Here is a 20,708-nt window from a genome sequence, read left to right on the forward strand (position 1 = left end):
TTCACTCGACTGTCAAGACATTTCTCCGACGATGAGCCATTTCGGATTTTAGGGTTTAAGCAGGGTTTTGGGATGATCGTGTGAAACCCATTGAGCTTTAGGGATCCATGAAAAGAGAAATTTCTTGAAATAAAATGCGGGGATTCACTTTGTTGTCTCGATCTCTTGCCCGCGGCTTCTGCACCTCATCTAATACCGATAAGATCGTCGCTGCCGTCTTGTTCGAGAGATTGCCGGTAGTCATTCCTAAGATCGACCCTGTCATCTACGCATTTCAGGAGTTCTCGTGAGTCTATTTTGGTTCTTCCCTTTATGTCTTTCGAGACTTTAGTTTTTGTAAGGAAAAAATGATTGCTCACTGTTGATGGTGGTTCTCTACTTTATATTATTGTACTCTTCTATTTTCGTCAAATAAAAGGGGCCGTAAGTTGCTGAAGTTCTCTTACTCTAGAATGCTTTGTATAGGTTCAAGTGGGGGCAACAATATCGACGGAAATATCCGGATGAGGTCCTAACAAAGTCTGAATCTAGGTGAATAATGTCGTTGATTGACCTCTTTGTTAAATCATGCTTGATGTCTATCGCTTTCATTCTATTTGTAACTTCTCCTTTCTTCGTGGGTTCTGATAAGTTTATTTGAGTTGAGCATAAGCATCCAATTCTTATTCTGTTATTATTAGCCAATCAAGAAATAAGGAGAGGGAATTGGATGGTTAAATTTTACTAGATCAATCAGTCATTAACGGGGTAATCAAAGTGGGGATCATGTTTCGACTAGGAGCACCAAGAATGAGGGAATTCAGGAACTCCGTGTCTAAAATTTGGTGCATTAGGGGAGGTCCTTGTTCCATCGTATTTCTGATATCCATTGTCTTTTATACTTTTTTTTCAGGATGCTATTTTTAGATATCATTGCTACTGGATGGTTTGCAAGGATGCAATTTTTAAATACCAATGTAGGCTATTTTTGGGAAAATAGGATATTTTTGCCCTTATGAAGAAATCAAATCATCCTTTAAAAAGGGTTTTCAGAAATTATACCGAAATGGCCTTGGGAATTTGGTCCGACCATAGTATCTCAGTTAAGACGCCCTGTATCTGTATTCGTAGAATGAGGAGTGTTCAACTTCTAACTTCTAAGGAACGTAAAGCATCCTGTGAGATGTTGTAGGTATGGAGTTTGGTATAGTTCCGTAGCCTGATTCATGATTCACTTTGTTAAAATGCTTCTAAGAACAGGACAGTTATTAGATTGTTCTGGTCCAGTTGTCAGCGGTCTAAGTGATCGGATCTCCTGGCCCAACAGTCCAATATAAGAGTATTCTTCAAAAACTTTTGGTCTTTTGGCATTTCTTGGTCTGCGTTTCAAATGGTGGTATTGTGATCTGGTCTCTTGGATCCTCTAAACTACTGCTTTGCTTATCTTAGCGATTGCCTCTATTGTTCTGCTAATATGCATGTTTTAGTTAAAACTTGATGAGCTTATTAGTTTCAGTTTACATAATTTAATTATAATTTCTATATAATAGCATTGATCTCTAGCACTTCAGTACCTCGCTTAATGCACTCCCACAAATATGTTTCTTGAAACATTTTTTTATCAGGGGAAAAGGTGACTACCAGATTGATTATGTTCCTGCATCGCGGGTCACTGATGATGACAGGACAAACAACCGAAGGTAAAGAATGGATTTATATATTACATTACCGGTAGGATATGCATTAATTATTATTATTATTTTTTTACTTGGTGTAATACTTTCCAAATGTGCATAGCCTCTAAATAGTTTTATGGGAACTTTGCAACTTGTTTAAGGAGGCCTTTACTTTTTATCATCAATTATGTGAGTGCTGCCATTTCCTTTCTGTATTTCTCATGTATGTGTCAATTTTTTTTATCCATTGGAGGTTCTCTTTATTTTTTTTTCCCTGATTCATATACTGAATTATTTTGTTGGTTATAAAGTCTTTTTTAACACTTATGATTTGATGATATGCATGGTGAATCTGTAGATTTATTCTAGGGTGTCAATGCTTCCTTGGAGTTTGCTGCCATGTGTCATACTATGCTCTTGAATCATGAAATTTTTTGTAATTGATTGAAAAATCTGAAACTTGATAACTTTGTGCAGTTTAATATGATGTGGTACAAACTATCAGTTTCTACTTATGTTGATGGGATTTCTTGGGTGCCTACCACGTTGCTGTTACCTTAGTCCTGGGATGTTAATCTGGTGCAATGCCAACCTAGATTGTTCTCTTTAGAGGGGATGATGAGTTTCATAGCTAAGAGAGGTCATTGATGAGTTTTTCTGTATCTATTAAGAATATGGGCAAAGAGTAATGGTTATAGGATCAGCATACAAGAAGAGGAAGAGAGGATATGAGAGGGGGAAAGGGGTGATGTTTTTGAGGGGCTTATATGGGTTGGCTTTTGTTCTTTCTTCTCCCTCTCGAGTTGTTATTATTTTGATTGGTGGGTTGGATCAGAGATCTGCATTTTTCTGTCAGTTGTGATATTCTTGTAATCTCCTAATATTGGTGGTTATGTATGTATGTGGTTTTGGACCTCTTGTATTTTTAATTTTTTTTTATCAGAAGCCAATGTTAACAAGTTGTTGGTTGCATGGTCTTTTTAATATGTTTCTATGTGCTGGATGTCCAGTCTACTGAGGGTCTGAAGTTTGTTTAAGTCATAATAGGAGTTCAAGATTGGTATATATATATATATAGATTTTGCTTTAAATATTTGTTTCTTTATTATTGTCTTTAATTATTTTTAGTTATTGGATTGCACTTCTAATGTTTTTTTGCCATGTGCATCCATGGTTTGATGGTGGATTTCCATAGAGTATTGATCTTTCCTGACTTTCTTTTTTATTTTTGTTCTTTATTCTTTATTTCCACCTTGTGTCATTCTTGTGCTGTTTAGTTCAATTTAGAGGACCAATATTGCTTTCTTTCACCAATTTCTTTTACAGGAGTGGGGTTCCACCTCACCTGGTTCTGGGACTTCTTCCAGCATGCCTTGTATAACTGCTATTTGGCAGTCGGGTTGGAGCTCAAATCTGGTGGACATGTTGTCCACATCATCATTTATCCATGGTCAAAATTTTAGATAAATCTGATACTCACAATAAAGGTTTAAAAATAGTTTGAGATATCTAAGAAAATGAACTCAACAAGGACTGCCTAAACATCGGACAAGAAAGCCCATGCATGGTGGGCCACACAAAAGAGATAGGGCACCAATTTGACATGTGGCAAATCAAGGGGACCCAAATCAATCGAACGGTCAACTTGCTGAATTATCAGTCCATGTGGCACAAAAGATCCAGGGTGTGATGGAATAAGTTCCGGGTCCAGACGTGGTAGAATGAGTCCAGGCTTGATGGAACCCTTTTCCCTTTCTTTTAATCGTACGCCTCACTGAGCCTCTAATTTTTTTCCCTAAGTTAATGACTCAGTGCATCCTGTAAACAATCCAACAATACCTTGAGCACGTATTTCTGTAACAATTCCTCTAAATCAATATCTTTTGCTGAAATGTCTTGCTTCATAGTCCACATTCCATTCAAATTGTCATTACTGTTATAGTTTCATTTCTATTTATTTATTTTTGCGAGAAGGAGTTGGATCTGTAGGAGATATAGACCAGATTGTTAAACTTTTTGAATTTTATTATGTAATTTTATACTAAGAAAAAATTTAGAAGTTATTAAGGGATTCTTTCCCAGGTTGAGGGAACTAATATACTGCACTGAAGTCTGAACTTGTATGTGTCCAGAGTGCGAGAAAATGGATATTTCTTTAATACAGAGTTCAAAAACGCACTTACCTGAGTGACGAAATCCTATCCCAATTTTATAATATTAGCTGTAAGTTAAAGTATGTGCTCAGCTGAAAAAGATCACATCCCTAATATTAAGAGTCAAACTCAATTTGGCATATGAGCAAGTGTTGGAGACAATTTACTCATTCTTGGGGAATATAGGTCATGATTCTATATCCTGTACATTAGAAATGTGAATGAGCTTTCCTTTTAATAACTGTATGTCATTTTGCCATATTCCTATTTTTGCTCCTAGTTCTGAATTCTGATACCCTTATCTTCAAGTTTTTGGATTCACTTACGTAAGTGTTCCATTTCATGGTGCTCCAACTTCTGTTTAGTAAAATTTTTACCCGAAAAGAAAAACCTCTGTTCTGATTAGTTTCAAATTTGAGATTCCACCATAATAAACACCTCTAGGTTGTCACTATAATTTAAACAGGCTTGGCAGCTTTCTCTCTTATATTTAGGCCTGTAAACGGATCGGATTCGGCTCGGATATGGATCAGATGTGATCGGATTCAGATATTTCCTAGCCTAATGCGGATACCTCTAAACGGATTCGGATGGATTCGGATGCGGATCAAATTCGGATTTTCGACCATCCGTTTACATCTCTGCCTTGTGTAACCCGGAACTTCCTCCCCCTAGTGGATACAATTCACTCTCAATCCATCTCTCTCAGATCATGATTCTCTTTTCCTCATATTCTAGAACCTGTTGAATCTTCTAAAACCCCCAAGATCATTATTTACTTAAATTTTTATTATTAAGTATTCAGATTTTTTTCCGGATGGATTTTTATCGGAGTATTCGGATTTTTTTCGGATATCTCTAAACAAATACGGATCTCCCTAAACGGATACGGATGCAGATCGAATTCGGATTTTCGGTTATCCATTTACAGCACTACTAGATATATTGTGATTTTCATGCTATGAAGTTTAACAAATAATTTATTTTAAAAAGGGCGTACCTAGTGCACGAGACTCCAGCCACTGCAGGGTCTGGGGAGCAGGGGAGGGTCATAATGTACGCAGTACACAGCCTTACCCCGCTTCGCAGAGAGGCTGTTTTCTGAAACAAATTATCTATATGTATTGGGAAATATCTCTTGTGCACCCTTACCTTTTGGCGTTTCCACCAAACTCTGATTTTTTCTACTGTGTGGACTGATGATTTGGTTGCCTGTGCATTGGATAGATGGAGACTCCCTAGATAAGGTGCATTTCAAATTTTGGTGATCCACACTATGTTTGGGGTTTCCCCATCGTTTTTCTGCTGTTGCTGTTGAGCTAAGTTCACTTGATTTTAAAGACATTCTTCAAACCTTTAGAATGACACATGTAGGGATGTTAGACTAGTCTGCAACTTTAATCATTGTTATATGATGATTTGGAGAACATGTCCACTAAATTTGTGCCGTAAGTGAACTGCCACATGGAACTTTATAGAGCGTGTGTGGACTGTGGTAGAATGGTTTTTTGGTAAGGATTTGGTGGAACCCTGCTTTTACTCAAAGGCTCCTTTGATATGATTTATATGGCATACATTAGTCATTTAACACATTGGGTGCTTTTATTGTAATTTCATCTGTAGCTAGGAATCAATCTTTTGCAGAAACTGGAGGAGTGTCTAAATTGTGTGTCAGTATAAATTGGCTCTGAATATTGTTGTGACATTTATATGAATATAATTCCATTTGCTTAGTAGTTTGTTTTCTACAATCTTTAAGGTGATTGCAGAGTGGTGGATAGTTGACTTTTATCTTCTTCTCTATGGCAGTACTTATTGGGCTTCTGCAGGAAAGCCTGTATCCTGCTCCATATGCAAAAGAGCTTTAATATAAAGCATATTATAGCCATTTAAGTATTTAACACATTCAGACAGTTACATTACGAGTTCATTCGTAGCTAGGAATCATTCTTATGCAAAAACTTGAGGCATACTCTTGAAAACTTGTCTGATTTGTGCTGTCATTAAAAAATTGCTCTGGATATTGTATGCTAATCCTGCAAATATCTAATTCCCTTCTTCTTAATGTTTTATGTTCAACCATCTTTAAGGTCATTACAGAGGGCACTGGACAGACGACTCTATCTTCTCCTCTATGGTACCACTTATGTGGCTCCTGGAGGAAAACCTGTCTGGCATTTTCCAGAAAAGGTTTATGAGTCGGAAGAGACCTTGCGCAAGGTAGTAGCACAATTACTTTTTTCCTTCTTTTTTTTTTTTTCGGTTGGGGGAGGGTGTGTGGTGTTAACTTTTTGATTATTTGCACCCTATAATTTGCAGTGTGCCGAGTCAGCTTTAAAATCGATTATTGGAGACCTTTCCCACACGTATTTTGTTGGGAATGCTCCTTTTGCCCATATGGTTATACAGCCAACAGAAGACGTGCCTGACCTTCCGTCATTCAAGGTAACTATTTTGGAGTTACCTATACCTATGTGTTTTCTGGCTGCAGACATGATACATATTATTATTTTTTCCTTAATTCTTCTCAATGAACAATGCTCTCATCTGTTTACATTCTTCTCAAAACATTTATTATTTCCCTTTAGGAAAAAAGGGAAGAAAAAATTTTCTTTCTTTCTTTGTTGGGATAAGGCTGAGTTGTTATTGTTATTGTCTTTCAATCTATAAAAAGGGGTTGGGGGAGGGGGGGGGGGGGGGGGAAGAAAAATAATATTGATGGGAGGTGGTGCCAGTTATTACTATTTATATTAGCAATTGTATTAAATCATACTTGAAGTCTGTTATGTGTTGGTTTAGTTCTCTGTCCTTTTACTTTCTTCCATGGCTTGGATTTTTTTTAACCTTAGGAATGATGTTAAACTGGCTAGTGTCTCTGCTATATGAGGATTTGGAGTACAGTTTGTTCTGCTACTCTATGTTCAGTCTCCCCAAGAGAAATCATAATTACTATCAAATCCTCAAGTAGGGTGAAGGAAGAAACAAAGGATTGTCAGAGACCTGAGTTACTGTGATTAATAGGTGGTAAGAGGTTTTATGGATGGCGCACCCATACAAGATTACAAGACGAGCTTAACTAATTGTGCCTCGTAGAAGGCTGATGTGGCATATCCAACTGTTGGATATCTCGAGAATTGTCTGGATTGGCCACTGGTCAAACTTTAGACTCAAATTTGAATCGTAGACACTCTCATGTATTAGCATATCCTCTCATGCATAAACCTTCTCTATACATGTACCCTATCTATAGTCCTGTATTTTTAATGCTTTGCCATGTGGTAAAGTCTGTTTGGGTTTAAAAGTCACATGTGAGCAGGTGACCTTGGGGGTCTACCTGTTCACAAAATTTTAGCATCACCCAACCTACTAACGTGGCAAGGAACTAGGTGCCTGTCCAGCAGCCTGGCTCCTGTGATGGATCTAATGAAGGAAATGGCTGTGAGTGATTCTTTTCCGAAAATTCAGTCTCAGGCCAACATGGTTGATATGATTAGATGTGCAAGATGTACAATTGTTTTTTTTTTTTGAATTGTGCATGCTTTTCAAATATCAGGTTAGAAGCTGATGAGTCGAGGGATGTAGGGTCGTACAATCGAAGAAAAATTCTAATTCTAAAAATTCCTATTTAAGGAGTCACTTTAAATCTTGTCAAGGATGTTATTTGGAGTTGGATTTTTGACTCTTTGAAGTATGGTACTGATATCCCATAATGGGCTCTTATTAGAAGGTGAAGAGATCTTTTGATAACTAATAATGGTTGATTGATCTATGCCATCAAGAATTGTTTCCCTTTATGTTCTTGAGTATAAAGCTGGTTCTTGTGATTCTCCTGGCCCGTTGTTAATGCTCCTTAGGTGTAGGTGCTACTCACTGATTTGTGGTCCTTATCAATTTCCTCTTTTAGGTGGTTTCTTTCCGTTACAACAGCTTTTGAGAATGTGAATAGGTTTCTTTTTCTTGCTATATAATTCCCTTGTTGTTTTGTGTGCTTAACCGTATCTGGTGCAGCGGTTCTTCTTCAAGTCTCAAGTAATTGCTGCTAACAAGTTCCAGATTGGCAAAAGCGAGGATCATGTATGGGTTACGAAGGATGAATTAATGGAATATTTTCCAGAGCAAGCTGCCTTCCTTAACCAGATGATCATTAGTTGAGGCTGCTGCTCCCATCTTCAAGTTCTCATCAAAATTTCCTGAAACAATTCTCTCCAGTGAGTTTGAGCTCTGGAAAGCTTGATCACACCTAGCAGTAATCAACATAGATTTCATGTTCTGGACAAGGATTTTTAGGTCATGGGGATGACACCCTATTTTCAGCGTATTTGAATTATTTATCGACTGTTCTATTCATTTTTGTCATGGAATGTACAATTGTTCGCTAATCAAGTAAACAAAGTTTTGCAGAATAAAAAGGGTTTAATGTAAGGCCCTAAGGTGCCATTGTCTTTGCAAATCTTTTTTCGATGCACTAACAGGAACTGCCATGGGTAATGCTCTACAAATATTTCCACCATTTATATTTTGGTTGAAATTTAATTATGAACCTGCTTTTCATGTTGCCTTCACTATATTGGACTAGTATTTATGGCCTTTGGGGAACCTCACTGTGTTTTTTTTTTTTTTTTTTCTGTTTGGTTTTCAGAGTAAAGAAAGAGTATTGTATTAATGCTAAAAGAATTAGGAGATTGTTAGCAATGAGTGATGTTGGTTATCATGTGGTTATTTGTTGTTGGTCATTATGTAAGTATTGTTGTAGTTATTTTATTAGTCGTGACGAGTTATTATTAGTAGATAATAGTGGAAGGAGAAGTTATAGGGAGAAGTGATGGAGTTACGTAACTATTTGTTTACTTATAATAGTATTCGATGAATAAAAGGGGACTTTTGGAATCCCTAATTTATGTCTAGAGATTATCTTGAGAGAAGCTGGCTATCTCTCACAAGAAAACCCCTATCTTTTTCTCTCCTCTTCCTTCTCTTCCTCCCTTAAATTTCTATGTTTTCCTATTTTCTCTTTCTTTCCTATTATCTCCCTCTTGCCTTGCACTTGCTGAGTTCTTCAGGTAAACCACTGATGTCGAAAATCTACTCTCCGACATAGGACAACAGCCTTTGTAAAAGGTTTGTTGTCTTGTTAGTTTCTCTGTAAAGAAAACAGAAATGTATGGGCCAAAAGAGGGAACGAAGAAACTCAATTTGATCCACGTGCCACCAAGCTACCCATAGAGCTCTTGATTTCCTCTTAATATAATGAATTGCACTCTTAGAATCTGTGTAGATATTGACTTTTCTGTATCTTTTTTCCGTTATACCTTCAAGTTCCAATCAAATGATAGATTTTGATTGATCACCACCTCTCGCCACAGCAAAAATAGGTTATGATCTCAGCCAATAACAGCATATGCAGCTTCGTCTGGCCTCTTTGAACCATTTCAATTGAGAGCAATCCACCCAAAAGGTGGGGGAGCAGAAGACCCCAAGAAGGGTAGCCACTTCAAGAGATCAAGCACAACAGAATAAGGATTGAGTTTTACTTCATCAATGTTGAAAGAGGAATCCCTTCATCAATTGTTATAATTGTGCTTCGACGAGTCTGAGAACAATGAAGGGTGTTTCAGATCTCCATCATATAGGGGAGATGAATTTTTATCACCTCCAATTCGCTGCCCGCTCCAATTCCGTCCAATTCCTCACATAGGAGCTGAAATGACCACCCTACCCCACCTTGGGCAGTGTGTTTGGGCAGGGGATAGGGTGGTCATTTATGCTCCTATGTGAGGAATTGGAGGTGATAACAATTCATAGGGAGAGGGGCATGTAATTATAACAGTAGATTCATGGGTGAATCCTTGGAGGAATAATTGAAAATCCGTATAGGAATCCTTATTGTATCCGTTTAGGGGAACCATATTTGAAAAATCGTTATCCGGAAACCATCCGAATCTGTTTGGAAACTCTATTATCTGATCTGATTATATAAATATGATTAAGTAACATCCGAATCGTTATTGTTGTTTTATCTTCACTTCTTCTTGTGGCTTTTATTATTGTTAGATGTGGGGTTGTTTTCCATTTCAAAGTCTTGAGAATAGGTTTTGTACCTAAAATATTATAGTGAAAATTTGGGTGGACTCCGAGATCAGTCCCGTAGTTTTTAACCTTCGTATTGGAGGAGTTTTCCACGTAAAAAAGCGTTTGTGTAGTTATGGTTACTGTGATTCTTTACATTTGTAGTTGGAATATTGCCATTGCTTGTGTTCGATTGTTTTCTCACAGGTTCAATCAGAGAGGGAAGTGTGTTTTTTCTCAACAGAGTGGTATTAGAGCCGGGGCGTGGAAATTCCCGTTTGACCGATGATTCTCAGGGTTTGATATCAGGCTCCACGTCAGCTCCCGCGTGGAGGGAGAGATCGGGATCTCAGGCTCTACGCTTTTGCCATCCGTGTGGAGGAGGAAATTGTTGGGATATCCACACATAAGACAAAAATAATAGTCCCACATCAGATATAAAAGGGGATGTAGATGGGTTAATAGGTACTTGGGCACCCTCTCCTTAATAACTAGCATTTGAGGATGAGACTCAAATTCCTAACATATTTTGTCACAAGGACATTGAAACTCATTGTCACATGTTCTTATCTTGTGAGTTTTCTAAGAGGAAATGGGCTGCATAGCAGTTGGGATTAAGAACAAGATTTTGAAGGGAGAGAATTATCCTTTTCCAATTTTGCTCCTTCACCATTTCAATTCTTTCTCTACATCTGAAGTCTCTTCTATTTTTAGCATCATGGACATCACTAGTTAATTCTTTTGGTCGGCAAGGCTCTCTATGGTAACACTTTTGGTTTTTTTTAGTGTTTTTGGATTCGACACGCTTTTATGTGTTTCTATGTTTTTTGAGCGTTTCTGGGTCCTGAAATGCTGTATGGTAACCCTGAACAAAAAAACGTTTCTAAAGTTTAGAAGAAACATAAATCTGTATGGGTCGCACTTAACATAATTGTTTCTATTGTTTTAAAAAAATTACGTAATTGCCACCTACACCGTGGCTTTTATGCTTGTGGATTTTTGAAGGAAAAAAAAAAAGAAGAAGCAAACAAGCTTCTTTCTCACAGCGAGCGAATATGATTGCCACACATCTTGATTGACAATCACCCCTCCGGTCCTCTCTGAGTTAATTGACCCCCTGCAATGCAACCATGAGATCAGTATTCTGCTCAGCTTACCACAATGAAGAAAACAAAATGAGCACTTGGATTCATTGGCCTCCAAATTCCAAGCCTCACTCACTCGATCAGTATTTTGCTCACCTAAGCAGACATTGTATGATGCTCATGATTGTCTTAACTGACTATGTTATGAACAGTTGAATAAAAAAGGTCTTGGTGGATTCAAATCACCATCTCCTTGGAACATATTTGAGACATGCTCATGTTCCAAGTGCTCTACCAATTTGAGCTAAAGACCCAACAAGTAAAGTTAGAAATTTAGAAGTAACCATGAGACTATGCCACAAATCATACTTCAATGATAATACCCAATGACGACCTTGCCACAACCCTTCCTAATGTTCGCACATGTATTGAACAAAACAAGAGATCATGTAACAAAACAAGAAAAAAAAAATTGAAGAAGAATATCAAAATGAATTGTTTCTTCATTAGATAACAAGTTAAAAGGCACCCATGCTGAGAAACATATCAATAAATATTCAAAAAAGAAATCAAAATCATAAATGACATCAGTGAGAAAATTTTCTCTTTTTTGCCCCATTTGGGAGTGGGGTGTACTACCACCATCATCAATAATCATATATTGGATCAGACTATGTTAGGTGGACATCACTAATCATATAACCATGAATTGAAGTTGTCCTCAGCAAGTTCTGCACAAATAGACAAACAAAGAACTAGACAGCATTTGTGAGTGTTGGTGTTACATACAGGAGTTCAAAAACCTCTTCCCCTAGACAACATTTATTGGATGTGTAGTTTAAATCACAAGTAACATTAAAGATGGATAATGGTTGTTCAAATTGTTGGATTCTGCTACAAGTATCTTGCTTTTCCATTCTCCTCTAAGAGAAATCAAATTATCTTCTTATTGAAATCATATTCCATCTATATAATGCACAATTGAGAATTTTGTACGAGGAGTGCTGGTGAGGCATCCAATGGCGGGCTGCTTTGCACGCGTTGAGATACGTGTTAGGGTGGGGCTAGGCATGACACATGCAGAGCAACCCCGCCATTGGATGTCTTACTGGGCACTCACTGAGTGGGGTGCTCGCCAGAGAGGAGCTCGACGCTTATTGGAGTGGCCCATAATTTAGCTATATGGGTTTGAAAAAACCAAAATTGTGACACAATTTCTGAAGAGAACTGTATTAATGTGTTTCTAATTTAAAGCTTTTCTATTTTTATAAAAAATAATAATTAGGAGTATATATTACGCTGTGTTTGGTATGTTTTTTCCGAATATATTTTGAATCTATAACGCATTCTGAAAATTAGGTTTTTTTATTTTCTTACTTCAGAATGCATTATAGGTCAAATCTATTCCGATAATCTTACCAAACACCCGGGAGGAGGCTATATATTAGGCTGTGTTACTGTTTATCCACCCGTTTCTTTTAACACTGCTCCAGTGGGTTTGAGACTCGAGAGAGAAAGATGACAGCGGAGATCGTGAAAGGAAATACGGAAGCCCTCGGGCATTCCAATGGCTTTGCTGAGTTTCATAAGGAAAACGCCGTGGGAGGAATTCACGGCAAGAAATCGAAGGAGAGCGATAGGCGAAGACGCCGTAGGAAGCAGAAGAAAGCCAACAAAAAATCCCAAATAGCCGCCACCAATGGTTCCTCCGCTGCCGACGATGAGAGCGAAGATGCCGATGACGTTAAAGAGAACAACGATCCGCAGCAGGTACCTACAATGCCTCGTTAACCCTATTAACTTTCCTTTAGGTATAATTTTATTTTTTCACGAATTAAAAAGAAAACCCTTTCATCTACTTGTGCCTTTAGTCACCGACTTCTTACGATCTGTTTACGTTTGTTATTACGGTTTGTTCCTTTAACTATTATGACTAATTATTACTCAATAATTTCGTGTTCGATATTTTTTCTGCATCTGCAACTTCTAATTGCATAATATACCGTTGGGAAATCGTTAGGTTGTGGATACCCTAGTTGAAGTGGAATACGTTCCTGAGAAGGCAGACATAGAGGATGATCTGCTGGAAGATTTCAAAAAGGTCTTTGAGAAATTCACCTTCAGTGATGCTGCTGCCGGCGCTGAGGTAAGCAGTTGAGGGTTGTGCATTTTTGCCATATCGGTTTTAGTTGGTTTGAGATTATCGATAAGATGTTTAACTTTTTTAGCAGGACAATGTCAAGAAGGATGAAACGGCTGCAAATGCGGCATCTGATAAGAAAGCAACTTCCGACTCTGATGAAGAAGAACAGGACACGCAACAGAAAGAGAAGGGTGGGCTTTCGAATAAGAAGAAAAAGGTTCCATGATTGATGCCCTACTTCCAAATAATTACTGCCATATGTCTCATATAACCAGTCTTTACTGATTTCACGATGTTTGTATTGTTCTTTAGCTCCAACGCCGGATGAAGATTGCTGAGTTGAAACAAATTTGCCAAAGGCCGGATGTTGTTGAGGTATTGTCTAAATGCCACTCTTGCGTTATGCCATGGTTTCTTTTTAACCTTCCGAATTTTACATCATACCATGGAGGCTCATGGTGATTATCCGTTTTTGTCTTTTCATATTTGGTATCTCATCTTGCTTTGATTTTCACAGTATTTTTATTTTAGGTACTTATGTAATCCATTGGTTTCATCAGTAGTAAAGTTATAATTCCTTTGGAACATGTCTTGTCTCTATTTGGATTTGTGTACTGCAGCAATAGTTTTTACTTGCTTTTGTTTCACTTTTTCATTATCTCACTTTTATACTATTCCTGTCAGATATGGGACGTGACAGCAGCAGACCCAAAACTTCTTGTGTTTTTGAAATCATACCGCAATACTGTTCCTGTCCCAAGGCATTGGAGTCAAAAGAGGAAGTTCTTACAGGTGAGTGATTGAAAGTAGACATAAACTTGCTGTGTTGTTAAGTGCATGCATGATAAAGGGTGTATGATGCATTGGGGTTCACACAAGGGGGGGAGAAGGTAAGTAGAGTCGATAAGGTTTCACCCCTCTTATGTGTATATCTGGTTCTTGCAGGGGACCGGCTATAACAATCATGGAGGCGACATGTCGGCTACAGGGGCCACTTGAATCGTTTTATTTTAAGATATTGCTAGGGTGGGTGGGGTTGTGTTTAGTTGTGTATAATGCTTTGCTTTTGCAATCATTATCTCTCTAGGTTAGATGCCGTGATAGTATGCCAGAGATTTGTGGACTGTCCTCTATTCAGTGTTCCAATGAGTTTCTTTGGCATCCAGTATCATGCTAAGTTCTCAAAATCTGGTCATTTTGTGTGGTGATTGACCTGAATCTATTCCTTTGACATTGCAGATGATGTGGGCTGTTACACTGCCTAGAATTCTATGTTCTCCATATGACTGATTAGGATTGAACGAGATAAACCAATTTACAATTTCTACTTTATTGAAGAACTTCTCCCTCATCTGTTTCTTTAACGTATTTGCAGGGGAAGCGGGGTATTGAGAAACAGCCTTTTCAACTTCCTGATTTCATTGCTGCCACTGGAATTGAAAAACTAAGACAGGTGAGCAGTTATGAGTGAAAATTGGCCATGTTCATGTGTGTAATTTGCATCTAGATTTTTTTCCCAAACTAACGTTTCTGGGTAATTTAGAGTTATATGTTGAAATTATTCTTCTAGGTTTCTACATGTAACAGGTTTGGTTGAAATCACCAAAACCTAAACTGAAACCATTGAATTATTTTGGTTTTGGCTTTTATTGACCTCAAGACTTGAACTACAATTTGATTCTTTGGTTCTTTCTTTCTGACTGAAAGGAATGAGGTCATATATGTAGCATTGTGGAAGAAGTTCTGTTGAGTGGTAATATCCTTCTGAATTTACATTGCTCCATGAGTAAACCTCAGACGAAAATGCTGTGAAATACATACTAAATTTTCTGCTGCCATTTTGGTTAGCTTAACAAGGAAATAATATAGATTCATGCTGCAACAATTAGTGTGGGACCATCCTCTGGGTATTGTTCTTACCATTACGTGAAGGTGTTAGCAAGATCGCTGACTTTAGTTGCATCTGTTGCATTTGCTTCCCCCCTCACAACTAAATCTTTTTCCTTGAAACTCCTTTCATCTTTCTGGACAAGTGTTCCTTGCACCCCATTTTCAATATGGTGTGACCATAAAATTCACCTCTGAATCGACATATAACATCTTTCCAATTTATTACTGGAGGAAATAGAAGTTTCTCAAAATATCCTGGAGTAATGCAAACCCGTCTCTAGGCCAAAATAGCTTAGCAAAATTTGCTTCACTTGGAATCCACCAAGCACATTCAGAAAAACTGAAAGCCAGATTTCATAAGTTTGTGTCCGAGGCAATAGGCCGCTACATCTACAATATAATTCATAAACCGACTCTCGAACAGTCCTAAATTGACTTGGAATTCCAAGTACTAGTTCGAATAGTCAGAACATACTAGTATTTGACACTCCTACTCAAACTGGCACTCTAAAAAAAAGAATTCATATACTGACTCTCGAACAGTCCTGATTCCTAAATTGACTTGGAATTCCAAGTACTAGTTCGAATAGTCAGAACAGACTAGTATTTGACAGTCCTACTCAAACTGGCACTCTAAAAAAGAACATGGACTTGAGATTAGATTTGGTCTTACATTCCTAATGATTCTAAGACTTGACATAGTTAAATTTTATCATAACATAGACTCTGAACTAATCCTACTTGACTAATCTCGTAGTCCTAGATTCTACCCATTCAAGTGGCCAAAGTTCAATGAAACCCAGTGGACCAAAGGCTCAACATATGTAGAACCCAACCCAAGGCTTATTTCAACTAAAGTAAGCCCCTTTCTGTGAATTTTCTGCATCATGGAAGGTGCGCCTGAACTTGTCATTTTTTGTGAAACTGATCAAGACATTGTTTAAATTTAATCTCCTATGTGGAACCTAATACCACACAAAATCTACATTGCAAGAATTTCTGTTCCTTAATGCTTGGTGAATGTAAACCATATCCTCATTTTCAATTCTCTTAATGTGCCCGATGCTTGGTCCTAACTTTCGTTCTCCTGCTCCCAATAGCTTATATGCATGGGTGAGATTCCTTCAATTCTCTATTATCCAGGTGTTTCTCTTCATAATTGGATCCATGGGTTTTATTATCTTCCTTTTCCTGCATGGCTAACCAGAAATCCCCTTGGATGCCAAATAGCTGGAAATGAAACTTATTCTACCTGATCCTTCACCTAATTGTTGAAGCTGTTGGGCTCGAATGTAATCTCTGTTTTCCATTACATTCTATGTAGGCTTACATTGAAAAGGAAGACAACAAGAAATTGAAGCAGAAGCAGCGTGAACGTATGCAACCAAAGATGGGAAAAATGGATATTGATTATCAGGTATGTTGATACCTCTTTTTGATTTCTTATCATATTTAGGTGGTTTTGCTTTCTCTTTTCAAGTTGTTTCTAGGATGAATGTTTTGGAAATCATACAAGGATAGATGCTTGGACCAACCATATTTTTTCAGGGTTTTGGTCATACTAAAACCTATAATTTCCATTTGCAAGGGAAGGCATTTATTTGATCATAACCGTTTGAAATATCAATTTAAACTGTCCATTGTTTGATTTCGATAGTGAGATTACCCCTGAGCTCTTTTAGCATAGGACACTGAAAGAATTGAGCCGAAGCACAATCTATGTTCTTCATATGTTCTTATTGTTTCTGGTGTCATGGTTCAGACCTACAAGATTTGTATCTTCAACTGTTCATGCCTAAACAATCTGGCCACTGGTCCATTTCTGAAAAAATTGATAACTTGAATAGCTATATGATTATGATACATGAAACTTCACTTTACCTGAAATACCTGTCAAAGATGCAACACAACATTGGTGTCGTACATTTGTTAACCTCACCAAATCTCAATCTCTTTTTTTTTCAGTAAAATTTGTTAATTGGTTCCCCTCCCACAAAAGGGACACACCCAACAAAAACTATGTATTGATTGTTACATGATATACCGTTAGCTATTGAAGCTTGTATGTTTGCAACCGCTGAATATTACATTCATGGCCTGTAAACCTCATGCGATATAGAATAGCATTATTTTTTGGAGTTCTTAATTTTGTGTTGCTAAGTTTATAGTTGCATTCTTTTGTTGCTAGATGTTCCCTCTTTTAGGATATCAATATTGGATACAGTTATATCATTAAACATAGTTTTCTTCCTTATTTTGGAAATTCTATATTATTGTTATGTTTGATGATTGTGTACATGAACTCCATTAGATGATCTGCATTAGCATTTTCCCCTATCTTTAGATTTGAGAGTCAGATCTGTCCCTGTGATATTTTTTTAGGGCTGACACATCCAGTCATCCACTCAAACAAACCTAGTTAAGTTACCTTATGATTTTATATTAGATGCCTGACCCATCATAGATAAAAGTTATTGTAGCAAAAATAAAATATAAGATAGGACCTAAATTTGTTCCAAGAAAGAAAAGGGAAACAGTGGCTTCACTCTTCAGCATGTTAATCATCTAAAATAAGAAGGAAGGTGGCAGCACAGTTGCAATATTGTTCTTCTCTTATAACAATGGGCAGTCTGTTGCTGCAACGTGGCAGCAATGCAACATCTCTGATGTAATATTTCAGCCCAGATGGAATATTTTTTAATTTTGGGTGTGGGGGAGGAGGGGGTGGTAGTACAAAGACCTATACCCAATCTGACCAAACTCACCCAGGTGAGGTGGGATTGATTTGAGCCCAGGTCTTTGTTATCAATTACTGCGAACTTTACTACCATAGTTAAAGTAGGTTAAAAATTGCTAAAAAATCGATGTAGGTGGAAAACAGTTTAACAGTTGAAAAGACACGAGGACAAGTCTACTACAAGGGCCAATATGGCCATGTTGGATCTCCAGCAACTTTGACATGTGGATAATCCAGTTGGTGGTGTATCTAATCTGTGGTTCGGATCAGCTATATAGCTTTCCATGTGGCTCAGAATGGGGTGGACATTGCGCTAGGCCTGTCACAATGCCTTGTTCTCCAAATATTATTAAGCAAGTTCTCTCTTTTTCCTTTTTCTCTCACTCCATGAAAATTTTCTGGTGGTTCAAGTTGATAAAGGTCCCTATGATGGATTGATACCTATGTGCATCAAGTTACATTCTTTCATTGTCTAATGCAAGTAAGCTGTTTGCATGCTGCAGGTTCTTCATGATGCCTTCTTTAAATACCAAACTAAGCCAAAACTGACATCATTTGGTGACCTGTATCATGAAGGGAAAGAATTCGAGGTATGATTTCTGCTGTAATATTTTTTATGGCTGAACTCATGATTTCCAAAAAGCTCAAGTCTTTGTACTGTGGTCATTTTTGTTGGCATTTTATGCTTGGATGGAATTTTTCATATAACATAATAGAGATTTATGTCCACTAGAATTCTTCATATAACATAATATAAATTTGTCTGTTGGATTCTATTTCTATTTTAATGGGTGATATTCTTTTTTGGGTATACTGAAAATGATTGTCTTAAAAGATTCAATAAACTAGACTAGCCTGATTCCAGTGATATTTTTAAAGGTTAAATAATATTTTCTTAAGTTGCAGTTCATATTACTAGCTTGTTATTGTCCGATGTTTTGTTTCAAATTTCTATGAATAATAGAATGAACCCTTGACAATGCTCTAAACACTCATCTTACAAGGCTTATCTCGGTTTAGACAAAGAGACCAATGCCTTTATTTTCATATTGAAACTGAATATTAATACAAAACATTTCATTCACATTAAACACCCAAAAAGTCGAGTGTCCCTAACACCCCTAACACACCAAAGTAAAAGGGGGGAAAATAAAAATAGAAGGAAAGAATGCCCTTGTTGGAACTTGATGTACAGAAATGTTCTGTATTTGATTAGTATTTGAGTGTATGGGTCAATATGAAAATGCCAATCTGACACATACTAGAGAAAAGAAGGGTGCCACGTAAATTCGTGGACATTATTAAAGGTATGTATGATGGCATGGTGACTAGCGTTAGAACTTTGGGTGTCAAGGTAATGAGTTCTCAATTACACTTGGGATACATTAAGGATCAGCTTTAAGCCCTTATTTGTTTGCGCTTATCGTGGATGATTTAACTAGAGACATACAAAATGAGATTCCTCTCATTATTTGGGTGTATGTTTTTTGCTGATATATTGTGTTGGTGGATGAGACAAAAGCAAGAATTAATGCAAAGTTGGAGTTATGTGAAGTGGTCAATATTGATGAAGAGATACCTCAAAGTGATTACTTTTGATATCTTGGCTCTATCGTAAATAAAAAAGGCGATATAGAGGATGATGATTCCCAAAGAATTAAAAAGGATGGATGAAGTGGAGAGGTGCTACTGGCGACCCCATTTAGTTGGGATAAGGTTGCGTTGTTTTTGGTGTTGGTCAATATGAAAATGATTTAGAACTTTTGTGAAAAAGAGAATTCACTCTTTTCTTGATTGTGGATGGAGGATATTGTATCCTATATTCCTATTTAGCGTGAGCATGCCATCTTTTTCTGTTTTGTTGGATCGTGGAGACCTGGCTCTAGTAATTTTATCTTTACTACTTTCTGTAGTGTGGAAACCATTTCTTGGATCCGTTATCAGCTTAGAATTTTGCTTTGGATCCAATTGTTGCTAAGAACTGTAATGATTTCCTTATACACTTAGTTTAGTACAACAACAAGAACAACTACTCAGCCTTATCCCAACTAAATGGGGTTGGCTACATGGATCCATTCAAAATAAAGTAGAGAAAGCTGAGGTCCTTACAAAAGGAAAGGAAATTAATAGGAATGAAGAGTAAAAATGAAGAAATGGGATAAGAAAAGTGGGAAATGGAAAGAAAAAAAATGAAAATGAAAGTAAGGGGAAAGAGGATAGCCCAGGAAATCAGGAAAATCTCAGCTACATGATGTCGATAACGTGGATACTTGCCCGCCAATAGGATCTATCTGAGATCATACTTGGCATAAGATCCAGACTATTGATGAAGACGTTGGTGGAAGGCATTAAATGCCAACCACCAACATCCATCCATTATTTCCCCTCCCCTCCCCTTACAATGTTCCAATTTTTTTGTTTTTTCAAGTCATTCTTCACAACCTTACCTATGGTCATTTTAGGCTTGCCCCTAGCTCTTTTAGCTCCTTCAATCAGCATAAGATCACTTCTCCTTACTGGGGCGTCCTCATGCCTCCATTTTACATGGCCAAACCACCTTAGACGACATTCTCGGAGCTTGTCACTGATTGGGCCAACTACCACGTCAGCTCTAATACGTTCGTTCCTTTATCCTTCATAGTTTTGCCGCACATTCGTCTTAACAGCCTCATCTCTGCAACACATAACTTCGCTATATGGCATACCTTATCCTTCATAGTTTTGCCACACATCCATCTTAACAGCCTCATCTCTGCAACACATAACTTCGCTATATGGCACTTCTTAACTGCCCAACATTCCACCCCATACATCATAGCAGGTCGGACAATAGTCCTGTAGAACTTTCCTTTAAGCTTTAAATGTATATGTCGGTCACGCAATACTCTGGTTGCAGCTCTCCATTTCATCCATCCCGTTTTAATTCTTTGTGAAACATCATCATCTATTCACCTTCTGTGTATGATAGACCCCAAATAT

At 37.5% G+C, this 20,708-nt stretch overlaps 2 protein-coding genes across 5 annotated transcripts in view; both read left to right on the top strand.

The window, feature by feature from the left end:
- Positions 1 to 20,708, top strand: part of LOC122639551 (splicing factor 3B subunit 2) — a 35,907-nt gene that overhangs the window by 9,871 nt on the left and 5,328 nt on the right. For 2 of the 4 annotated variants that reach the window (XM_043832419.1, XM_043832420.1), the window contains exons 2-9: positions 12,467 to 12,733; positions 12,984 to 13,105; positions 13,191 to 13,319; positions 13,415 to 13,477; positions 13,787 to 13,894; positions 14,478 to 14,555; positions 16,317 to 16,409; positions 18,233 to 18,319. In XM_043832419.1, coding sequence (XP_043688354.1) covers positions 12,478 to 12,733; positions 12,984 to 13,105; positions 13,191 to 13,319; positions 13,415 to 13,477; positions 13,787 to 13,894; positions 14,478 to 14,555; positions 16,317 to 16,409; positions 18,233 to 18,319 — 936 coding nt within the window. In that variant the 5' untranslated portion in view covers positions 12,467 to 12,477. Of the gene's footprint in view, positions 1 to 12,466; positions 12,734 to 12,979; positions 13,106 to 13,190; positions 13,320 to 13,414; positions 13,478 to 13,786; positions 13,895 to 14,477; positions 14,556 to 16,316; positions 16,410 to 18,232; positions 18,320 to 20,708 lie in introns of all 4 variants that reach the window. The other 2 variants (XM_043832418.1, XM_043832421.1) reach the window with 2 other exon arrangements.
- Positions 18 to 8,232, top strand: LOC122639555 (39S ribosomal protein L46, mitochondrial). Its single transcript, XM_043832424.1, has 6 exons — positions 18 to 286; positions 466 to 531; positions 1,605 to 1,679; positions 5,899 to 6,028; positions 6,128 to 6,253; positions 7,817 to 8,232. The coding sequence occupies exons 1-6, from the start codon at positions 135 to 137 to the stop codon at positions 7,958 to 7,960; spliced, it is 693 nt and encodes a 230-aa protein (XP_043688359.1). The 5' UTR covers positions 18 to 134; the 3' UTR covers positions 7,961 to 8,232.

Source organism: Telopea speciosissima, chromosome 9 (assembly GCF_018873765.1).
Source record: "Telopea speciosissima isolate NSW1024214 ecotype Mountain lineage chromosome 9, Tspe_v1, whole genome shotgun sequence".
In the NCBI taxonomy this organism is placed as follows: Eukaryota; Viridiplantae; Streptophyta; class Magnoliopsida; order Proteales; family Proteaceae; genus Telopea; species Telopea speciosissima.

What these genes read in the sequence shown, in the direction of transcription:
- LOC122639555 (XM_043832424.1), top strand. Translation starts at nt 135, where the DNA reads ATGCGGGGATTCACTTTGTTGTCTCGATCTCTTGCCCGCGGCTTCTGC. An exon ending in CGGAAGAGACCTTGCGCAAG is followed by an intron (nt 6,029 to 6,127) that starts GTAGTAGCACAA and finishes TATAATTTGCAG; the next exon opens with TGTGCCGAGTCAGCTTTAAA. An exon ending in CTGACCTTCCGTCATTCAAG is followed by an intron (nt 6,254 to 7,816) that starts GTAACTATTTTG and finishes TATCTGGTGCAG; the next exon opens with CGGTTCTTCTTCAAGTCTCA.